At 39.0% G+C, this 20,775-nt stretch overlaps 1 protein-coding gene across 2 annotated transcripts in view; it reads left to right on the plus strand.

Annotated features, from left to right (window-relative positions):
• The window catches only part of LOC111259630 (carbonic anhydrase-related protein 10), a 123,589-nt gene that overhangs the window by 99,433 nt on the left and 3,381 nt on the right, over positions 1–20,775 (plus strand). For both annotated transcript variants that reach the window (XM_022831782.2, XM_022831783.2), the window contains 4 exons: positions 5,056–5,224; positions 12,217–12,328; positions 19,871–20,066; positions 20,544–20,586. In XM_022831782.2, coding sequence (XP_022687517.1) covers positions 5,056–5,224; positions 12,217–12,328; positions 19,871–20,066; positions 20,544–20,586 — 520 coding nt within the window. The remainder of the gene's footprint in view (positions 1–5,055; positions 5,225–12,216; positions 12,329–19,870; positions 20,067–20,543; positions 20,587–20,775) is intronic.

Here is a 20,775-nt window from a genome sequence, read left to right on the forward strand (position 1 = left end):
CACACACACACACACACACACACACATACACACTTCACTGTAGTGGCAATATTTTCTTGTTGTTAATCTATATTTTCCTGGAAAAAAAAAAGCTAATTTTTTCACGTATGTCCTTTTTGCCAACTGTTTAGACAATAGAGCCTAAATGTTCAGCAGTAAAATTAGGTCAGATCATCAAAGAAGGCAAATTTTTGTAAAACATTACTTTTCACATTTCGCTAGAAAAATACGCTTATCTGCCATTTTTCCATGACTCTAATGTTTCAACTATTTCATCAACCGTATAGAGAATTCAAAAGCGCAATGCCTAAATGGGCGAAACATCTACTTTTCGAAATCTGAGAATCATATTAATCAGGTTCATTGGAAATATCTCAAGGCACATCTAAAAGATTTGTTATTTTCATCGAGTATTGAATAAATTAATGTTAAACAGAAAGGCCAAATACATCTGCGACGAGAAAGATGACCAAGATACAATCTATCTATGGCAAGAATATAACGTAGTAAGCAGTATTGGCCCTATTGGGTTGGCAGGAATCGCGTCGTTGTCGCTTTCCTAATTGGAAGTAAATAGTATATCATCATTAGCCGCACAAGACGGACGTCCTAGATATTTTCAAATTTTTTTGAGCCACTCCTGAAGTGAGCCAATATCTATCTCTGTGCTGTGTGCGGAAATGACCTGATCGCTAAAAGCGACCTAATAGTCTTTGCTTAAAAAATTGCGCAACACAACTCAGCGTACAGAAATTCGAATGTGAAATTTTTCAGTATTCTGAACCTGCCAAATTTTACAATTTTATCCGTTCCCTACAGATAAGCGAAGACATTACAAGCTGAAGGGATCTCGAAGCCCGTTTAAACAAATGTTTCGAAACGAAACCCACCGAAAATTTCAATTGACGACAGCTTATCGGTAACACGGTTTGAAAGGCTTATCTCATTTTTTTTTTTTTTTTATTAAGGAATTGTCTCAGCACTTAAGGGGACTTTATTTTACAAAAAATCAGGACACAGATCTGCACATGCTAGGGACATCTGCTACTCGCTGAGCAAGTACTATTAAGCATAGTAAATTTCAAATGACATACTATATCATCTATATGATGGCTTCATGTGTTCCTGGAACAATCCACTTAGAATTCATAGGGCTATTCAGGACCTACCAATTTTTGCATCATCTCACTGCTGCTATTTTCGGGTTAGTTATCAAACCAACGACTGAATTTGTGGGCAACGAAAGGCATGATACAGATCGCAAGGTTGCCTATATTTAACACCGACGCAAGAATCATTCATAAAACTCCTGTACTCGGCGTAGGTGATGGTATAGCGCTTCACTATATGTATGTTACACAGTGGAACCCACTCTTTATTCACCATCCCCCCTTTTGATAGAGTTCTGTGTGGTTTTTTTTTTTCGATGCTACTTTACCAAGCTTTTTCTGAATGCTTGAGTTGCTGATGTTGAAAAAGAAGGCTTTTGATCGGTTTAAATGCTCTAGATTCTTCACTATAAGGTCATCCCGACAACTTTGAGGTCAAGAAGTCGCAGATCGGTCAAAGAGGGACAATCTGTGAAAGCTAAGTATTGAAGACAGTGAAATCAAGATTCTTCTATAACATGGTGGAAGAAACTTTGGCCGTTATACGAGATCGGCAACTCTAAATAAAGTCCGCTAACATTTGTCAGCAGTCGGCCGTAAAGTTATAGCGTGTTACGAACTGCAACCTTAGCACCTCTCATGAACCTCATTGCTTCGATTTTGATTAGGCTGACGGTCAGTCCCGATTCCGAGATGACAGAATGTTACCTAATTAAGGTCTGCTGCACGTGAAAGCAACTGCTCCTGTGTAACTAAATCCTCTGCATAAAGGAAAACCTTATCCAAAATTCAGGGCCCATATAATCCACAGATCCTTGAGCAAAGCTGAAAAAAGGCTCAAAGGGATTTTTAAAAAAAAAATGATTATATCAAGTAGAAAGATCATATAGATGTAACTCATCCGTCAAACGACCAGCGCCCTTCGCGTTGCAATTTGTGTAAAGGAATAGGTGTCTGCTTATGGCGTACTACCTAAGAAATCGTCAGGACCATGCCAAATGATTCCCGATCTGTTTGATATTTTGTACTGCGCATGATCAATCACGAGAGATTCGTGAGTTCTTTTGCGTAAGGTTGAGTATTTGATTTTATCACAGTGTCTATGCGCTCCAAACGCCAAACAATTATATAGCACGCTTAACGAACCTGCAATCACAGTAATCATCATTACAATTTCGAACCATTCGAGATAGTAAACAGTAAGAATAAACCCATTGACTTCCCTACAAGATGTTTATCAATAACCTTCACCGAAAACTTTCGCCAATGATGAGTTGTGATCGATGCCGTTATGTAAGCGTTGTTCTTGACGGGCCAGGTAATTGTCATATCTGTGTTGCGTACCGTAGCATTCCTTTCTTGCCAAATTTCTAAGCGCCTACACAAATTACTGCTAGGCGTCGACAGATATTGAGATGCTTATTCGTCCCTGACAAACCGCGTGCCATCTAGCCTGAAGGCACTACGTTTTCTGCTAGAAATTTTGAAACCCGACTTCGAAGTCTCAGACTTCCCTTATATAATCTTGGACCAGATTGAGAGAAGGAAAAATTCGTTAACATTTCAAAAACAGTCGCGTACAGAAACGTATAGCTACAGCAATGACTCTGCTTTTTTTTTTGTTGGAAAATTATGTTTCGACACGTTACTATGGCGTTTCGTGTTTCGTTGCACGCAACCCTATATTGCTTACAAAGACTACGCAGCCACAGAGAAAGAGGGAGAAACTCGCTCGACAAGACTCTCGTTGCTAGGATGAAGTTACTGAAAGTAGCTGGTTTCACAATCCTTTAGAGGTTAGCCAAAAGCTCGGGCCTGGTACCCACCTTACACACACATATTTCTTGTTTAGAGTTTAGCGTGCATAACGAGCTAGACTGTGTTCCCGTACTTTCAGTAGCACCAAAAAAGGACTTAGTGAACTCGGTTCTTTTTTTGTAGGAACAATCATAGGTACACTTTGAACCTTTTTTAAGCAGGTTCCCTACAAGCAAGTCGAACCAGACCGAAGACGAAAGTACCTCTGCGTCCTCGGTGTCATCTCATCAATTGACTTATCCACAACAGGATGAGCCTGCTTGAAAGCCAATTGAGCAAGCAACCCAATATTGCTGGTTCTCCTGCCGCTGCTTCCGGGCGGTCCTAGGGGTGCTAATAGCAGGAACGAGTTTTCTGCAGCAACGCGCTTGAGTCTTATACTGCTATTGATGTGCATGTGATTTTGTAACTGTATTATTATTAGTATGTACAGAAGCGAATTTGGTGGACGTTAAAAGTAAATAACTCAAGTCTCGAAAGTCAACGTTCAGAGGTTAACTGTTCTTCCTTGAAGACCAAAGCGCTGCGGAAATTCATTGAAGATTAATGAAGACGTTAGGCAGAGAGGCTTTAAGCAAAAGTACGGTACGTGACCGGTGTAAGCGTTTCAAGAACGTAAATTGGCCGGTTAAAGACCAGCGTGGAAGTGACCAGATGTCGAAACCCAAAGGACAAGAGCGCAATCGAAAAGGTTTTCTATGAACGCCGAGCTTGACTGTCTAAAGGCTTTGCCGGCCACAACGTGTTATATAATTATAAATCAAACGCTGAAAATGCAAAAACTTAAAATACGGAATTGAATTCGTTGGAATATATACGAGATATTGGCACAGATTTAGTTAGGTGTATGGTCGCCATAGGCCATGAAAGGTTCAATTTCAATCATTAGCACGAGAAAAATTAGGCAAGGAAATGGGTTCGACGACAGTAGCGAGCAGAGTACTCGCCGAAAATGAAACAATAAATACCATCCTCTATCTGGAGTTTTCCAAAAGGCTCATGACCACTGGCATGGCAGTCGAAAGCACGCAGTCTACTTATTTACCCCAGACCATAGCTTAATTACTTTTTGAATAAAGAAGAAATGCCCAAGGTTGATTTCAACCTGTTCATTTTCCCGATCTATACCCGCGCGATTACGTACATAAGAGCTGCCAAAAGTCACGCACTTATCGGGTGATTGAAAATATTAAATTATCGAAAAAGCATTGACCGCTGGATCACTTTAAGGCCATATATCTAACGTAACATGAGTCGCATCGGGCCGGCGTTGGTGTCATTTTGCGTGTTGCTACTGTTAAAAAGCCAATATTGAGTCTTTATTGAGTCTCTTAAAGACGAACAAAATTTGCCTTTTAATTATTTTATGACTGAAGTACGGAGAAGTCGAAAATGCCCAGAGAAATGGTTTTGTCGTTGTCGTTATGGAAATTTCGATGAGAAAGGTGCCCTTCGTGGTAGTTAACCAAATAGAGGAGAAGTTGCTAAAATGATTGCTAAAGCTGAACAAAGCTAAAGATCAATTACTGAAGATAGTTAAACTATTTGGAGACAGCTGGCTACATATTGGCTGCCATAGGCAAGATAAGTGACTCTAAAGAAACAAAAGGAAATCCAGCCATTTCTAATACAATTGATCACGGTGATGATCATAGACGACAGTAATATAAAAATGGTCAACACTTTTTCGGCAACCCAATATATATACGTAAACTGTATCATATATACGAAATTATTTTTAAATAATTAGCGTCTAATTTTAATAATTAATAAGCACACGTACTACTATAAAGGAGTTTTTATGTTGAAATTATTAGAAAATCAGGGCTGATGCAGCCGTATGAATGAATATTCACGCTAAATACTGTTCAATGAACTTAGTAGTTGAAATTGTTTTAAACGTAAAGTTAAAACAAGTATCAGACAACTAGACTGTGTATGATCATATTATCCTCTCTTCTTAGTGCTTGGTACAACAGTTAACATTGAGAGATAATTAGGAAATCTAAGTTGTTATCCGCGCAAAAAAATTAAAATTATTTACAAAAATCAAATGCAGCTAGCGATGCATTTTCATTTGAAGTGCATAAAATATCACATTATTAATCTTCTGCATTTTCCCTTTCAGCTTCAGCTTTTCGGTTTTAACAGTGACCTATATGCGAACGTGTCGGAAGCTCTCGAACTGCGTGAAAGTAGCGCATTGGTGGCTATTTCGATTCTGGTCCAATTGGCTGAAACGCCCTCACCAGAGCTTCGCGTACTGACTTCACCGCTGCGAAAAATTGTATATCGAGGTATGTTTTTACAGATTAGGTGTACTCAGTAGAATTCACTTTGGCGTCTAGCCCAACGTTGTTGCTGTAGAATAGGCAAACGTAACTCAGTTGTCGTTGTTTGATCATGTTAGTCATAATATTTTACGCAAAAGTATCTGAATTAAAGTACTCGATATAAAGAGTATCGGCGCTAATTTTTGGAGTGTTTAGTCATTTGTCACTGTCCAAACGCTGAATGGGCTAGCAAAAAAAAAAAAAGAAAAAAAAAGAGTTTTCGTCGTACAGGTCTCTCCGTATTGTTGAATACCTTTCCGGAATAGATTGCTTAGAGCTTTAATTTTTCAGCCTGCTAACTGGTAATTGAATACCCGAAGATCCGGTTGTTAATTACGGCACGTCCGTGACATAACTGAAAACCGTCGGGATAGATTTTTAAAGAGATGAGTTATTTGTAGCAGGCTACCACAGAAGAAGGTATTTTTCAACCCATACACTCAGAGGAATAAACGGAAGTTTCGTGTACGAGGTCTGTGATATATTTTGATGTGAATACGCCCGTGGTAATAATTCTTAAGGAAAATGGAACCGCGTCAAATTTTCCTAAGCAGGCTCGTGAAATAAACACCATCAGCATTCTCTGGATCGGTTGACTCGATAGCTCAAACACTGTGCTCTAACTGACTGGCTATTAAATGACTTAGTTTGAGAACGGCAGAACGTGGTATCGTCTACATCTAACAGTAACTGTCTTTAATTTTCGCAAAAATATTTACCTTCCTTGCCATTGGGAATGAATCGGTTTTTTTTTCTCTTGGACGAAACTCTGTCACTTAGCGGGATGACATTAAGTTCTATTTTACAATGTACATACGTAAAGTACCAGGACCCTCGCTCCGTCTAACATCAGTTTGGCTTAAAGAAACCAAGCAGAGCTACGGTTGGGGTTCTATCGCATTTGCGGAACGTTAAATTGTCGCCCGCCCCTGTTTCGGCAAAATGATTTGTTGACGCGTGCAAAGATTTTCGACTGTATGAGAATTACCTTTGCCGGTTGTTGTCCACTGCACCGGACTTTCAAAGAACTCAACGAGGGGACGATCCGATCGGAAAGCCTTTCTAACCGTGCGGCGACCAAATAACGAACTGTAATCCACTGACACTTCTTGGTTCGGGACACTGCTATGTGTCTAGGTTTAGCCTGAATTTCAAAACTAATTTTTGTCCTTAATTTGTCTATTAAAATATATGTTATCCTTTTCTCATTTAATACGCTATATAATTCGGTCTCTTCTAGGAAAATTCTCCTAGAGTCTTATCAGGAGGCAAAAACGTCTCGTTGGAAAGCAAATAGCTTAAGCTATATAACACCTTGCCTTTCAGCTGACTACATCGCTCGAAACATCTGGACTCTTTATTTGGATTAGTTATTATATACTGGACAAAAGGTGTAATTATATATCTTCTTGCAAACAACAGATGTACACACACCAGGATTTGCATGACATCAGCCGACCTGAAAATAAGGGGAATTTACCTATTACGTATTCCGAAGACTGTGATCCTGGTCGAAGTCTTCCGATAACTTCGCTTGCTCGAAGGCGGAAGCTTTACACTATGTGCCTTTCGCGGCAATACTGAGATAACGTCTATTTTATGTTTTCAAATAGAAAGTTAATGTCATGCCAATCGAGTTTGCACATACTTTGAATACGTGGGACGCGAACGTTTGTTTCAGCGCGATTTGATTACTTATTAATAATATACAATTTACATGGTACTGTAGGAAAGTAAGCAACTTTAACTTCATGCGAGAACTGTCTGACGGTTGCGAAATGCAAAATCGATGAAATTACCAGTCCCGCTTTTTAGCAAACGACTTGTTGATCATGGAATATTCAAGTGACTCAGATCACGAAAAGTAGAGTACTCAAAGGTTTATTTCTAACTCCCCATGTTCTATCCCTGCACTCGGTGTTTTTATCGCACAATCGACTTAACTACAACAATGCTTGCACAGTATTTCACTCGTATCAGCAGAATGATCACATAGCACATCTGACTGAGGCAGGCCACTCCCATGCAAAACAATAGTACGTGCAAAATACGAAACAGGCCATACGCAGACTACACTACTTTTACAAAAAGCGGAATCAATGGCTCGCGGGATAATAAAGCTTTGCGAAACATTCATCCGTACTAATTTCACTTCATTTTTTTTTATGATATTTGTATAGAAGCGTATGTTGTTTAGGTAAATATATTTGTCGGGTTAGAAGGCAAACACGATACTGTATGAGAACTGCTGTGTTTACTGGAAGAACAATTGCATGCGTATGTGTAAGGAAGTATGTCCTCTCGAATGACGTCCAGGCCAAATTAGCGGACTGAAAAAGACTACCAATGCCGATTGGGCTAGGAATGGGTCTCAACAGGGTTCAGTGAAATATACTTTTAGCTGGGCCGTATGATGGTTTCAACAGGAGTACTAGAAACAGCGACCACTATCTATAACACACTTAACATTAAGAAAAAGGTATCGAGTATTTGTAGCAGGTAAAATATTCCCACTCCAAATGCTTTGTTTCAATCGGCACATCTAGCAACGCTAAAATTCATTTAGACAAATTCACTACTTTATACTCATCCTGTTATATATATATATATATATATATATACATAAAGGGTAAAAAGTCTTCTGATAGATTAATTTCACTATAACAGGTAAGGCAATATAGGATAGCAGTCTATAGAACGTATAAATTGTTTGAAGATGTTGCCATTATCATCAATGTGTTGCACGGTTAAATACGCTCGTCATCGCCCATCTCCTGCTGGTTGTGTGACATGTTTTCAAACTGTGAAGTGATTTTTATTATATTTTTTTTTACTTATATATATATGACAATTTTTCAAATTTTCGAACGTTTCATTGAAAAGATAAAGAGTTACTTTTTATATTCAGTGACAACAAAAACTAGCGTGCGGCAGCTAGATCGTTCCCGATATATTGCTGGACCAATCGATGACGATAGAGTGTCAGCTTTACGCACGGATTCCCACTTTCTCAGTTATAATACACAGTTTTTAAATAGTGTAATGTAAACCGGTTTGAAACATAACTAATCCTTTTTCCGCTCCTTGAATAAGACCCTTTGGGGCAAATGCGTTGTTGCTACTCCAAAAGCTCTTGTCTTCAAATCACGTGAAATTATCATTCAGTGTTTCAACTGTACATACGTATAATGTACGCTTTGATTAACTCAATGGTATATTTTACTTTCGGCGAGTCAGGCTGGATATGTTGCTTTCCTGCAATATGCAATGGCTTATGTCTTGGATAACGTACTGGCCATCGAGACGTGCCGTGAAAGCCTTTCACGGAACCAGTGCGATTTTACTGGGCCTGACGGAAGTGTTGGCTGAGAGACTGTGCGACCCCTAAGCAAGCTGGAACGATTGCACATGAGTGCATGCCTGTAGATGTGCCTTGGGCTGGAGGTCTGGAACACTAGTATAACTTACAGAGAAACTTCCGCATTCGTAAAGTCAAACTGATACGGAGTGTTTTGTTGTGCAGCCTTTCCTTAGGCGCAATAAGAGGCTCAGTGCCAGTTTCCGTTTACAGGCGCGAACGCCGCCTTTAATTTTGCCCGCTAACTTCCGCTGATTCGGACCAATATTTAAATAGAACAGCGCTCGCAAAATTTTGTTAATTATTTTGTCGAATCGCTTTTGAACACCTCTGGGGGACTAAAAGGACAACAGATATACCTGGAAGCGCGACAGATCTCAGCGAATCCTCTAGTTAAATTAGAGGCTTAAGAGACTCGGGCCTTGCGGACCCCGAAAGCGCTAACGTTAGACCGCAGCCCGACATCGAAGATGGATTGAGGAGTGACACAGTACTTTTTTAATGTGCCACAAGGCCTCTTCATGCACGCATGTCGATGTCAGGGGCAGGATGCAAACAATTTTTGGAATTAAATGACGTGTTCCCAAAGTAAAAAATCTAATAGTGGGACTCTAAATTTGCGAAGTTAGTGTGCAAAACCACAAGTTGCTCTTCCTATATAAATGAGACTGACTCTTGTGGTCGAATGCTGTGGGGTGGGCTTCAAGGAGAACAGTTTTAGCCACCTGAAGTTATAAGACCTTCGGGAAATCCCTGTCAAATCCCGTCAAAAAGTTATTAAGTCTCCCTGTAGATTTCCTACTGAAATTCCATCACAAAAAACGGCGTTGAACATCCCAGCTGAAAGTTTTTTATTCAGACATATTGAAGGGCTGCCATTACGGTACTGGATGAACATAGTTTCTGGCGATGATTTTCTCGTGTAATACTGAAAATATTCTGTAGCCCTTTAAGGTTTTGCAGTCAGGCATGTTAGATTTTAAGGACACACTAATGGAATGGAGGAAAACCTTTGTGCCACATTAGCCTATTCTTGAAGTAGCCTCACCGACTAGCGGTTTTAGGGTCAGGATTGCAATGAACCCTACGTGTCAGTTTTCCTTCAGGAAAGTGATTAGGTATTTTTAAGGCAAACAAGGAGGATGCACCATAACGAGAAGCAAAGAATCAGTGGTTTCTTCTTTTAGAACCATCGTATTTTTAAAGCAGATGTTGGTTCTCGTCGATTGTGGCCACGAAACGGTGGTGTTAGATTTAGCGGAAGTTTTTTTTAAATAGCAGAAAGAGATATCTTGAGTCGCTGTCGTAGCGGTTCAAAAAAAAAGAACCCTTACAGCCGCTGGTAAGTTCTGTATGAACTTACGAGCAGCTGTAAGGATAGTTAGACATCAGACATCAAACCTTTGACGCGAAATCTTACTAGGCTCGTATCAATAGTCCAGTCAGAACTTCATCCCTAGCATTTTTCGTTCTAGTGTAAAGTACCGCAAGAACGTAAACAAGAACTTCCTCGAATGCCAGTAATACCGCATTCTCTACAAAATACTGCTGCTCTTCATTTAGAAATAGTTGATTTGGAATGAGAATTAAACTATCGTTTACACTTACACCATCTTTTCACATTTTCATTCGATACGGCCTTCCTCACACAACAGCATATATCCTCAAGTTATGTTGTTATTGGTAAATAAAACAATATCCCAAGTTTAGGCCTCAACGATGAATGCTTTAAACAACAAAAAGAATTTTGGACATCTACTATACATTTTCTTTGTTAGGGGCTCGGGACACTCATTCAACGATGACCCTTAGAAAAGACTAGAAGCGGTCTTTCTACGTCGATATTAAGCCAGACCTTTATTCGACAGAAACCATTATTTGCGTTCTGTAGACTGGAAAAACTTTATATTCAGAAAAATACTTGGTAAAAACAAAGCGGTCAATTTCAACGGTATATGGCTCACTTGTATCGAGTGAACGAGGCTGTCTAACATAGACGAAACAAATCCATCCTTCTTCGCTACAGTACCAGCCCACGGACATAGCAAAGGTCGTTAAGGCCGCCAGCAAGACACTTGAGTGAAGGGTTCCTTTGCACCTACCGCCGTAGTCTCCAGACCTCGGCCTAATGGACCGTGACTATTTCCGATAACTGGCATCTAAATTGGTTGCAATGCATTTGACAATAAACAATGAAAAAAAAAACTCGATGAGTTCTTCTATACAAGATCTGAATATTCTTGGCGAAACGGAATAGATAGGTTGGTTGACGCAATAAAATTGGAGAAGCTGCTAGCGGACACATAATACATTCAGCTTTTTATAAAATCAGAGTGAAATATTTTGATAGGAGAACGTAGCTCTAATTTTAGAAATATAAAGAACTGCACCCGATTTTTTCATAACCTTTACTAAAATAGAGGTATATTTCTTTCTTATGTATTAAGTGAAATTTAGATGAGTCTTTTAGAACTAAACTGTTGTAACAGCTACGCGAACTATAATATATGGGATACTTATAACGTATCAGCCGTAACAGATTATTTTATGATGTTCAAGTTTAACATAACGTACTTTAAAAAATGCCAACTGTAATGGTAAAGTTTGGGGTTTGATACCACATGGTAGGGAACGATGCCACAGAACAGACACAATGCAAATTATGACTTAGTAAGTGCGATGCAACTCTTATCTGTAACCCAAGTGCACAAAGTGTATATATATATATATATATATATATATATTTTTAAAAGTTTTTCTTTAGCGCGCTCATATACACAGAGAGTACTTATACGATGTCTTCCAGTTTATTTCAATGAAATCGCTATCCGACAAATTCAACAAGCTCACTTACCTTTTCCAAATCATAGTCTGGTCATTATTTTTCCGAAGATGTTGGACGTCGCCATAGCTGCGTTCGATACTTCTTTGAGTAATCAATCAGATTTAATCGGTGTTTCACCACTTTCTATTAAGTTCTCTTCTTGATTTTAAGAAATCTGTATTTTCTGTTTTGAATATATTTTTACTTTTTCGAATTACAGCGTTCATTTTTTATTTCAAAATGAAATTACCCAAATAGTTTCTACTAAGATCAGAGATTTGGAGGTGCCTGCATAAAGCTAAGACTGCCTCTTAGACTTGGCACTATCTGAAAGTCGAGAGATAAAATGCTGACTGCTTCACGATTTCGGAAAGCTGTTTCATCGAAATTTTAAAACGGTTGGCCACGATAGAAGATTATGGGACTAAGATTCAACTTCAGCCCCCGTATTTCCAGTCCACGTAATTATAGCTACTTTTAAAATATTTGAAGATTACACGCAACGCAAACGCCGATTGCTCAACGTAGCAACAATAAAAAACTAGGTATGACAACCCGCATCTGAAGCATGCTTAATAATAGTAAAAAAAAACGGGAAAGTCGAAACTTTTATTTACAAATGGTAACCCGAATGCTGAATGCACAGCTATCGGGAAGTTTTTAAAGAAGTGACTTTGGCGGCAAATAAAAAGTTAGAATAACTTTACTTGCGTACATTCTTTCTACTATTTTTCTAGAACCGCGGTGCATTATTGTGATGACTCTCTATTCTAGGGCAAGAAGCGATAATCCAGCATTTATCTGTCAAGGAGCTGCTTCCAGATACAACGGAGTATATGACGTACGACGGATCTCTAACAATGCCCGGCTGTTATGAAACCGTTCGGTGAGTAATATTAAAATAGATATTATTAATTACATATTATTATAGCTAAATGATCGTATTTGGTGATTTAGAGGGAATTTTCATTTACCTACATTTTTCCATGGGAAAATTTATGCCAAATGATTACTCGTTCGCTCACCATTTTTAATACCTTGGCACTAGCTTTGATTTCCCTGCGAAAAAGGCTCCAAGTGCGTCTTAATCGATCGGTCACTAGGTTTTAAAAGTTATTCCCATACTTCATCTGGGACTGATCCTATTCAAGTTCCCCGAGCTTTTTGCTTTCTTGGTCTATATTTGACCATATTTATCTCAAAGTAAATCCACCACACAGCTTTCTGTGGCCACATTCGCTCACGGCTAACCAAAAAACAATAGCGACGGTTGTCAAAATGTTTATTTACTTCAAATCTTCTTTTGATTAAGAAAGACGATTTAATTTTTTGACTATTATCCTCCTGCCTAATGACGGAACAGTCGCCTGTACAGGTAGATTAAAACGGCCATACATTCGGCTGGTTAAGGCACTAACGATAATTTCTGGCAAATAACACCTTATTTCGAACAATATCTGGTCTACTGAACGCCTTTTAAGTGGCTGAAGACACGATCGACCTATTGACGATTCAAAAATGCACGTTCGATTATTATCGTGTTATGCTGTGAAAGGTAAAACTGTTTTCTACTAAGAAGATACAGATTTCTCTACGGGATAGAAGTACTTTAGATGATTAGACACTGATCTGGAGTGCGCAGTGGCTTGTTGGATAATGTATCTGAGATAATCACTATCAATCAATCTTTTGTTGACCATCCTAGGATAGGATATAGGTAATGCCTAGGAGCTTGAAGAAACTTTGGAGTCGGCGATGATCAATGAGTAGTAGTACTATGTAACAGACTCTGAGCGGATAAAGTGATTTTAGTTTCTCGCCGCTTAAATGTTGAAAAGCTGTCCGTTTAATCAGTCTGGATAAAAACTAAACCAAAATATCGTTCTTTCCCTTTGTGCTGCACAAGATAATTCTGTAATTGTCTTGAATCTATGTTAGCATTGGTCCAGATACCCGAGTGGACATCGAAAACAGAGGACGCGTAGATAGAGTCTACAGAGATGATCGCTTTGACCGCACTGCAGTAAGCTTCGCGGCCAAAGTTGGTCCTGAGGTGAACATAAGGAATTTGCGTCCTTCTCATTAATATGAAAAGCGTGACTATGAAAAACGATAGTTACAAGTTCATTTTCCGTGTCCTATTCAAATACCGATAAAGTGTATTCAAATATCGTGAAACTGACGCGTTTTATTCTTGGACATTTGTGATCTTCGTAGAGTCGATGTATTGACAGATGAACTAACTTATGTAGTAATGGTCTTAACCAAATCAATTATAAATAGGCTTGGACACAGCTACTAGAAAACAGGGGGGTATTACACAAAGCGCACTTTGTGTCTGATATCCTTGAACCCTATAGTCATCCACCAAGATATGTCAAAAAATATAATAAGCTCAGGCTCCTTACTTCCAATGGAAAAAGTTTGACAACATTTTTTAGCTGAGATCCTTATGAAACAATTTACCAGCATCTAGCCATCAAGCGAGAAAGCATGGCACAGAAATCTTACATGGACATTAACGTTCGCAACTCCAATCGCGTTGAGATTTGAAGCGATGCTGATTTATCATTCAAGCATACGCACGTACACCATTCTTCCCAGCAAAAGAAGTGGTAAACCGGACCGAATATATGGTCGAGGATACAGGTCTCCGGAATACCCAGCATCCCAAACAGTCGTCTCTCGTCTTTTGTTGAAGTAGTAGTAGTAGGTTTAGACGAGGTTTGCTACCCTGGACTACTCAACTGTGCTATGGCATCTGTAAAGAAGAGTCCCCAGCTGACGTAGCAAATGAGCGTCCGATATTCCTCGCGTCTATTTTACGCAAAATTATACAACAACTTATTTAATACATGTCAACAAGCTTTTATTCCTGATCGATGATTTTTTCGTCTCTGTGGGGTATTTACAACTCTTCAGTTCCTAGAAGTGCCGAAACGACCTTGTTTACGAAAAGATCAGCTAATATCGACTTGATATATTTTAGTTTTAAGTAATCGTCCGAAGCAATAACTAACAAAAGATTACTAAAGCTACATCTTAAATATGGCGTATAGGGTCTGGTGGTAAAATTGACAACTCTGCTCTTGAATAAATAATGTTTCGGCAATGCGCAAATAATAACGCATTATCTACTAGAATGGCAGCTTCTGCATGCCAACAAAAAACAACTCTTAGCCCTCGAACGTATATCTCATATAGACTACGATTCACAGATAACATTTCTTTGGACATTAAGGTAATGGCTTGCGTGTGCTGTCCAATGTAAATGTGTTCATCCTAACGAAACCAAAAATATGACCGCACGGTTTTTTTGGCCAAAACGATCCTGGAGAGGAAAAAAATTACAGACGCAAATACCATTGCGAATTAAGGAGTTATATTGATTTTTCTGTTAACGGTCTTTGATTATTTAAATGCTGTTAACACAAAAATAGTTCAAGCAGAGACCGGATATGCGCAGAACGAGTAACTAAGTTCAACTGGATCCGATACGGCCAAGGTAAATCAACGAACGTAACAGTAGATTTCCATAACTCTGTCGATGCACTACTAATCGTGTAGCTCTCAAAACGATACTTTTAAACGCCTATATTAAATAATAATAATAATAATGCTACCGATTCAAAACGCGACAGAATCACACAATGATTACTCACTTCGAAAATACGCTTTTTTTTTTCTCATTTTTATCAATTTCTGTCCGCTTTAGCGTCCAGGATGAATTTATTTAAAACAACAAAACGTTTCGATCGTAAGTTTAAGGATAGTTATAAATTTTATTATAGTTATAGACTAGCGAAACCCTAATATGGACTGCTGTATTTTAGTTGCGCGCCAAATTCAAAGACACTTTAAGTTAGCGATTTGGAAAGTTTGACTCGTAAATTCGGTGTTAAAATCAAATTTAAACATTAGAATAGCTCGGATCCATTTATTTTGTAGGTTAGCAACTCAAGCGGACTGGGTTTTGGTTAACATACACGAATTGTACCGTAAAACAATGCATCGAACACAGAATGAACGTTAGCAATAATTAGCGCTTCGGTTACACAATCTTAATAATGTATTTAGCACAAAGGACTGCGTTGACACAAACTGTCCGTTAGTTTAAAACAGTTGTAAAACAGGGTAATGACAAACGAAGATTCCCAAACGCATACCCTTGTCACCGTATAGTGCTATGCGATTCTGCAGCACGGTACGCGTCTTCTTTCAACGCTATTGACACTGATAGCTATAGCCAACAGCTTACTTCGTCCGTCAAAGCGTCTGCTTTGAACGATAGCGAATCGTAGCACACGCATGCTAAAATAAAACAATAACGAAGTTCTTCTAGGACAGATCACGCTTTATAATTGATTATTACAGCGGCATTTAAAACCACGATAAGGACCGTTTTTACCTCGTAACAGCTTTCGTAATAGGAAGAAATAATAAAGAAAATACGAGAGCACAATCGATTGGAAAAGCATCAAGTTCATCGATTTATGCAGTGGCCTTTTTTTCGCCGTCTCTATAGCCACCTCTTTTCAGCAACGTAATGTTGAAATTCAGAGCTTCCCGTATCGTTGCATTCGATAGCTCTTCCTATAAATAAAGAAAACGTATTAGCAAATCCCATCGACATGCTTGGCTGTTATAGAAATAATATTTCAATTCCTTTTATTGCAAAATATATTTTAAACTCCAATTTTGGTTATTATTTACATCATATATATTCACGTTGGTTCTTGTTAAGGTAAATTTTTTTTGAATTACAAAATCCTAGAAAATAACATAAATGTTTGATAAAATACATAATCTGTGTTCTTTTCCGAGAACTTCCTCAAAAAATAACCATAAAAAAAACATTTTTAAAAATAATTTGTGAACCGTGTGATATGTATTATTTTCGCATTTAAGTAGCTTATGGGACAAGCTACTCGTAGAACAAATCAGTTGAAGGAAAACAATAAACCTAAGTTCTTTGAAAAAGCTGGCGCTTTATATCATATAAGTGATTAAATATCGTCGTTTCTACTTACAACGTATACTGTGTAGTTTATGGACGGTAGTTTCGTCGTTAGAGGGTCAAGACTAGCTCTGGAACTATATGTTTTGTCCTAAATGCTTAAACACCATTTACGCTAACAAGCATCTAAATTCATCCCGTTTTACTTGGCCAAACCAAACACCGTATAGAGTATCTCCGTCCCGCGGCTGTGCACCGCGGTCTTGTTTTCGAAGCCATTTTCTTGACGACACGTCTTTCTGGCCATGGGTCGGATAAACGGTTTAAGATTCTACTGCAGACGACGTAGCTGAAGTGGGTTTTCTTTAAGGATTTGCTGCTGAAAGCCTTCTAAGTCATCGGATCCTCTTCTTAGGCGGAGTCCCGTACTCCAAACATTACCTGGCATAGGGATCGTTACGGGTTGCCGTTTCTGAAGCTCGTCGAAGTGATGGAGTGATGGTCCCACAAGCGTACCAAGCGAGTTACCTTTGTTGTTAGCGTCGAGGTGCTGCAATTGTCGAAGCATTCCTATACTGTAGGAGCTCCGATACCATTCGGAGTCCTTACCTCGTATAGTATTGCCCCTTTAATTGACAAAAAGCCTCAGAAACTCTCAGATGAGCTTTAAAAAACGTTAAAAATTCCAAGGGTTCGTCCCGCCAGTGAAACATAGTACCCAACGCTTGCGGTCCGGACTGAAAGACAAGATACCAAGGCAAACTTTAACGAAACTTGTTTTTATGATTATGAAGCAGCACTGGCCGCAACAGCCAAACCAAAAGAAATGAGGGGAATGTTGCTTTAAGTCCTACCAACAATACATATACAAACAATTTATTGATTTATATGATCACGAAGAACCCCCCTAATAAGCTGTTGTAGCTGTCATGAGAATGACCTTATCTCGAAAATTTTCGGCATGCGAATAATGATACACACGTGTAAATTGCAGTCGGACCTCGACGCGTCACTTTGATTTGCTTACACTTTTTTTTGTACATACTCGTATTTTCGCACATTTTACGTATTCTTCGTACATGCCTTGCAAATTGATGCTGAAATTGCTTAGCCGTGTTCGGTCTTTCCGGCATGTAGTTCTGGACTAGGCAGATGAATTTCATGTACGAAGTTACCAATGCCGCTGCAATAAAGTTTGCAAAAGCAACAGATTCAAAACGGAACCCACTTCTACGAACGCGGCTCGCTTTGCCTGTACAAAATTCTGAAACATTTCTTTCCGTACCTTAACGAGGTTGAAGAGCTGCTCGTATAGCTCGTGTTGTTCCGCCAAAAAAAGAGTGCGCAAGTTTGTCTCTACTGCGTACGGTTGTTCCCTGCGCCTGTTCGGGATCGTAGAGTACCGTCGACGCTATCGTTGCCGCATGCACACCTTTAGCGGTGAGGCAAGAGCAGCCCTATGGAAATAATAAACGACCTAGGCCGTTAGGCACAAATTGACTATATATCGGCTAACGGCTGGGTTTTATATCCTACCCGCGCCCGAACTAGCAATCGTTTATTGTTCATATTGTGATCCTAACACTCAGCCATTGCTACTGTCCATGCTGCATCGATGTACCATTAGTGTGTCCCCTATGAGATTGCGTTCTTTGCAATTTGGTGTCTGAAATGTCTCGCGTGTTTAATGAGTGGTCTCCCTGTTGGCTATTGTTGGTGCGCGGCGACTTGACTCCGTGAAGCCTTTACGGTTCGAATTTGGCAATTTCGTTCGGTATAGGGTTGCTTGCTCTCTGCACAACATAAATCAGGTTTTTCTATCAGGAAAACCCTCTGTCATCGTTGCCCCTTCGCGAGCGAGTCGTTTCTTCCATTTCTTGCTCGAACGCCAGTGGCCACGTGGATCACAACTTGATGTTGCTATTAATACAAACGGCTGTCCTCGAAGCCTGTATTCTATGGCGACCTGGTTTCCAACAGGCCTGTTCCTCGCAACGATTTTTTTTTTGTTTATTGAAGGTTGAGGGCAAATGCATTATGTAGATCAGACTGTGTTGTCATAACTGTGTTGGTGGTCTGACACCGTCGGACTCTCACCCACTAAACCCTGGACCCCTCGAAGACTTCGGCTTTGGTTCGGGATATAGTTTAATATTACTTCGAAACCATAACTTGCAGGAACGGGCGTTGGGCTACTATCCCCTTTGTCACGTTCCGGTCCATCCTTGCAACGATCTAATTCCTGTTTTTATGTCCCCTGTTTGGTCCCGAGTAGCCGGCCGGTTTCTAGGTCTCCTCAGTACTTTCCAAAAGTTCCGTTTCTCGCTGCTATCAACCTATAAAGGACTGGGTCAGTAGTCAGAGATTGGCAACATATGGGCTAGCGGAAAGAGTCTTTGTGCACTGGCCATGTCCGAACTGCCGCAAGCAAACTTTTTATTTGGTGTTTGTTTCAGTGAAATACAGTTGGTCCTTAAAATTCGTAGAAGCACTTATAGTCGTCTTTAATGAAGTCAAATTTCAAATAATGAGAAAAATCATAAAAATCGTTTCAAAAAAGAATTGCTTTTGACGCTTTAAGACGTCCGAAGTAAATGTCCCTTCAATCAGAGACTGATAAAATAATTATTCATAATGACAAAATGTATCCAAAAAGAAGTTAAACTGTATGTGTTTCATTGTGTCAGTTTCAACCGTTGTTACTCTGTCTCCACCGGACAGTTAAAGATAAATAAAGTTGTGCATCTCTGTTGCTGTCAATCGATAATTGCACACAAATTTAAAAATTAATTAAACTAGAGCCATAAGTTATTTTTCAGCTGAACTTAAAATTACGATTCCATGCATCTGGGTTAGCTCAATCAACATCGAACTAAATACACTCAAATGCTGATAATATCTGCTCTCCTTCTGATACGAGACCTGCCGTAGAAATTCGTAAGTTATTACTGGAAATTTGTATAGATATGAAATATAGAAATCACAGCTTGCCGGCGTACTTTATTTAAGTACTCCTAATAATATAAATATTTAAACTTTTTTATATAAACTCAAACCGGTTAAAACATTCAAGTCGAAAATACTACCTTCACTCTGCCTGTATTGAATCTGGCGGTGCGTCCGATCTCACCCACTATTGACTTTTAAGCTATGAGCGCACAAATTATGTGTTTTTTTTTGCTCATTACTTACCCGAATTAAAATTAAATTTTTCCGAAGGATGGCACTTTGGTGCTTCAATCACAGTGGGCAAGCAAGTGTTGCAGACAAGTAATTATTGGCCGAAATGTCTGAGCCACGAGAACTATTTACAGGCTAACTAAAAAACCAAGAAAAAAATACAGTAAATGAAGCCATTTCTTCGTGTACCCGTTTTTGATACAAAAATGTAACATAGTAGGTTGATAGAGGTAGACCTTTTTTGAGATTTCTTGTACAAAGTATTTTTCATGAACTTCAATATCTTTCCAGGTGGATAGTCATGAACAAACCCGTGTACGTGACCAAACAACAACTTTATCTCTTGCGCAAGTTAATGCAAGGTGACGACGCCAATCCCAAGGCGCCAATGTGGGATAATTTTCGACCGCCTTTGCCACTCAACCGCCGCGTCACGTGGACCAATATAGACTTCCATAACAACAACAAAGTCCGCATTGGACAAAAGGCAAATATATTTTGTATGTTTCTTTTGAGTGAGTTTTTCGTCATAGAACTTCGATGAAGGACAGATACTTGGATTGTGTAATTGGAACATGATTTTCTAAAATAATCAAGTATGTATAAAACTTAAATTCACGTAATTAGCTAGAACAATGAATTGCGCTGCCAATAAGAGCGACTGTATAAACGTACTATTCGTAATATCAACAACGTAATATTTCGTTTAAGTTTGCTATGAATATATAAATTCCACATTTATTGATTTGGAAGTAAGACATCATGTATGACGAAGTTCGTAGACATTCGTAGAGGAAAGCTGAAAATGAAGACAACGAAATCTAAAAGAAGAAAATGAACTTTTTTAGGGCGAAAAATAATTCTCCAGAACGCATTTTTTCCCCTGACTCCTGTTAATCATACTATTATGTTTCTAGGCACTGCTATACTGCTAACGATAACATTTTTTAAATTTGATTTTCAGGGAAACAATTGTCCTCAAATGAAACGCGAAACAGGATATCGAGGTAATCAAGTCGTGTACCTAACTAAACAAGCGCTTGTTTATTAGTTGGCTTTATTATGGTCAAAAATTTTATTTATTCAGCCACGTTTTAGTATATGATAAAGAAGACACATTACACAGAATTATGCCTTGGCGCTGCGTGTAAACATTCCTGAAAATGATCGGTAACGAATGAAGTAGCGTAAAGATG

This window comes from Varroa jacobsoni, unplaced genomic scaffold (assembly GCF_002532875.2).
Source record: "Varroa jacobsoni isolate VJ856 unplaced genomic scaffold, vjacob_1.0 scaffold_353, whole genome shotgun sequence".
Lineage (NCBI taxonomy): Eukaryota > Metazoa > Arthropoda > Arachnida > Mesostigmata > Varroidae > Varroa > Varroa jacobsoni.